The following is a 3729-nucleotide window of genomic DNA, read 5'->3' on the forward strand; positions in this document are numbered from 1 at the left end:
GCAAAAAGATTTTTTTTGGACCAAATGTTACAGATTTGGACAAATACGCACAAAAACATCTAAATTAGCACAGAAACAGTACTATATAACATTTTAGACACATTCTAGACAGTTTATCAGCTAAAAAAAGTTAATTTTGGGGTAAGTTACTCTTTAAAGAAATAAAAAGGTAGTCATCTAGTGTTTGTTTATTTCTTTACATGCAGCCGCCTGTTATTAAAAACTTGTTTAACTGTAGCTCAACCTTATTTAACAAAAATAAAACAGATGTTTCATGGTTTTTGTCAATTAGAAAATGAAAATAGATGTTTTTTGTTTGTTTGTTTTTCAGTGTCTGTTTTTATGCATTGATGAAAAGGTAGGCGGAGCCTGAAGCTGACCTGGACCAGCTGCTGAACACCTGGATGYTTTCAGTTTTTCGTGGTTTGGCCCTCAGCAGCCAGGAGTCACTGGGGTCCTTCGCTGAGCCCCGGTTATCCGGAGCGCTGGTGTTCTGGTTCAGGATGTCGTCGCTGGCGGGCCGCTGCAGAACCGAGACCTCCTGCAGCTCAAAGCTGCTGGGCTCGTTGGGCAGGTAGAAGGCCCTCAGCGCCGCCTCCTGCAGGACAGAACAGGTACGACAGTCAGCTCAGGTGAGACCCACAGAGAGGCCAGACCTTCCACTGAGGCCTGCAGAACACCTGCTGCTCTCAGGTCACTGCTGCTGTCCTTCCACCCTGACGTCGTGCTAACACACCTGTACCTGYAGGTGGCGCTGCTCCCTCTGCTTTCTGTTATAGTTGTTAGTCTGTGGACTCGCTCAGCTTTTAGTTTCTGCAGGTTTGTTCCTAAAGACTTCCTGAGGTTCTGATGGGACCGGTAGTAAAAATAGCAGCCGGCGGTGTTTGTTGTGTTTTCAGGAAGGAAAGCTTTTCTCACCACTTCCTCGTTCCTCGGGGCTCTGGAGGCCGAAATCAATCGGAAGGAGCCGCGCTTGACCGCGTCGTCACCGTCGTACACCTTCAGGACCTGCTTCCCTGTGAGCCGACAAGAACAGAGCCGTGTGAGAGCGGTTCCCCGTTGGGCTCCCCTCAGGAGAACCGGACCGAGCGGACTCACCGGATTCTGGAGCCGGCTGGACTTCTTTAGCTGCTGCAGCCGGCGGGTCGACAGAATCTGAGTTATCTGATGGAAAAATCAGGAAAACATGTTGGAGACAGACAAAAGTGTAAAAATATTCAGATTAATGAGGAAACAAAGGTTCTACTTTTTAAAATCTTTTTTTAAATGTTTCTGTGCAGAATTAAAAGTGTTGATAAAACGTCTTATCTTTGCATCCATTAATATACATTACTGGATTGGGCGTCACGTGACCTGGGCGTGGCTTCGCAAGGGGGATTTTTATGCATTGAGCTAATGCTAACGCTAACCATTGAAATCAATGAGCAGAACGTAGCGCGGTGCAAACAAACACTTTATAAATGTACAAATGGTACAAATACTTTTTCATAAACTACACAGATTGTTACAATATGTTTACAAGAGCTAAAAGGGTTATATTTCACAGGTAAATATTATGCATATTTAACCAAAATTAATTATTTTAATTGTAAAACCTGTATGCTAACATTAAACAGCTTCAACATTCATGTTTAACCTTATTTAACATTGATTTTATCTGTTGTCAAATATATTATTTACTGATATTAAACATGTAAATATGGACTTTATTGAATGTTGACTAGTTAGACTGCATAATAATTCAGAAATGATCATAGACTCACTAATGGCAGACACTAATGTAATGATTGAGCATCATAAACATAAATAGTCACGTTGTCAGGTCGCTTTATTCAGATATTGTCTACATCCAGTATTTGTGTGTTTTTTTTAACACTTCCCGACAAAAAGGAGAAAGAAAATGTGTGTCAGCTGTGGGTCGGCTTCAGATACAGCCTGCATCGTTGTGAAGCTGAGGAATAATTCTTTGTGATAAAAATAAATTCATTAAACAATTCTTAGTGACCTGAAACAATTTTTTTTGTTTTTTACTGATGTTAAAATTATTGTAGTTTACAGCAAAAACTTGTGTACATTTAAGCTGAAAATATAAATACATATATTGTATTGTGTACATCTGAAATTCTAAAGTTTTTTATAGAAATATGTTAAACACACACACACACATACAGTATATACNCTGAAATTCTAAAGTTTTTTATAGAAATATGTTAAACACACACACACACACACACACACACACATACAGTATATACAGTAAAAAATATATATGTATACTTTATATAAAGACAGAGCACTATATACATGTGTATATTAATATACGTTTAGACGTACACAAACACTTGAAATGTTACTTTTTTTATTTTAAATATCTCAGACTCAGTTCTGATTAATAAATATATGTATGAATTTCCAGCTGGTCAGAACTCATTGATTTGAATGAGAAAACACACGCAAAATGCAAAATACTTATTTTAAGCCACTGTTAGTCATTTAAAATTAGTTATTTATTTATTTCCATAACTWTAAAATTCACTATTTCCTCAGCTTTATTTTGAACCATTGTTTGTAAAAATCGAGCAAGAAATAAAGAAGTTATAAGAGTTTTTCATCAGCATGACACCTCACAGTCCATTGACCTCCAGAGTGTCCACGTCCATGTAGCTAGCAACGCGCTAGCCACGCCCACTCCAGTAATATATATCAATGTTTGCACTTATTAACTCAGGTTGAAAACATTTAAAATCTGAATGATGTCACGCTTTAGTGAAGCTGTTTTTCTGTTCGGAGCAGATCGTGGTTTGACTCTGAGCTCAGAGGAAACGAGACGAACATTTTGTGGTTTTCAGTTTGAGATTTCGAAGCGTCACAGGATGTGGGCTGAGAGTGCTTTATTTACGACCTGTGGCCCCGCCCCCCATTAAGAACAAACACAGCCTGACGTCAAACCAGTGTGTGTGTGTGTGTGTGTGTGTGTGTGTGTGTGTGTGTGTGTGTGTGTGTGGACCCACCCTGGTCCGGCCCGCAGGTCTCGGTGATCCGGTAACAGTGCATCTTGCTGAAGTTCCTGGCCTGCAGGCGGACGTGGGCCGGGTGCAGCAGCATGCAGCGCAGACGTCCCAGAGTGCACTCTGTCGGCACGCTCAGGTAACACGCCGCATGGCTCTGAGGGCGACAGCAACCAATCAGTGTGTCTGTCTGTCTGCAGGAGGCCGAGTCCTGGTTCTGGTTCTGGTTCTGAACTGGACTCAGAGTTTTGTTTTAATGACTCGGATCAGGAAGTTCCAGAAGAAACATTTAGAAAAATAAATGATTTATTTAAATTTGTTTTACTTCATCCTGTCAACTACATTTATCCAGATCCTCTGATCCAGATCACTTGATCCAGATCCTCTGATCCAGATCCCCTGATCCAGATCCTCTGATCCAGATCCTCTGATCCAGATCCTCTGATCCAGATCCCCTGATCCAGATCCTCTGATCCAGATCCTCTGATCCATATCCCCTGATCCAGATCCTCTGATCCAGATCCTCTGATCCAGATCCCCTGATCCAGATCCTCTGATCCAGATCCCCTGATCCAGATCCTCTGATCCATATCCCCTGATCCAGATCCCCTGATCCAGATCCCCTGATCCAGATCCTCTGATCCATATCCCCTGATCCAGATCCTCTGATCCAGATCCCCTGATCCAGATCCTCTGATCCAGATACCCTGATCCAGATCAC

The 3729-nt window shown here is 41.6% G+C and overlaps 1 protein-coding gene across 1 annotated transcript in view; it reads right to left on the minus strand.

Moving 5' to 3' along the window:
- Positions 1-3729, minus strand: part of dgkq (diacylglycerol kinase theta) — a gene marked incomplete in the record, with an annotated part of 24288 nt that overhangs the window by 11170 nt on the left and 9389 nt on the right. The window contains 4 exon segments of the mRNA XM_014025879.1: positions 381-598; positions 919-1016; positions 1099-1164; positions 3012-3165. Coding sequence (XP_013881333.1) covers positions 381-598; positions 919-1016; positions 1099-1164; positions 3012-3165 — 536 coding nt within the window.

This window comes from Austrofundulus limnaeus, unplaced genomic scaffold (genome assembly GCF_001266775.1).
Source record: "Austrofundulus limnaeus strain Quisiro unplaced genomic scaffold, Austrofundulus_limnaeus-1.0 Scaffold506, whole genome shotgun sequence".
In the NCBI taxonomy this organism is placed as follows: domain Eukaryota; kingdom Metazoa; phylum Chordata; class Actinopteri; order Cyprinodontiformes; family Rivulidae; genus Austrofundulus; species Austrofundulus limnaeus.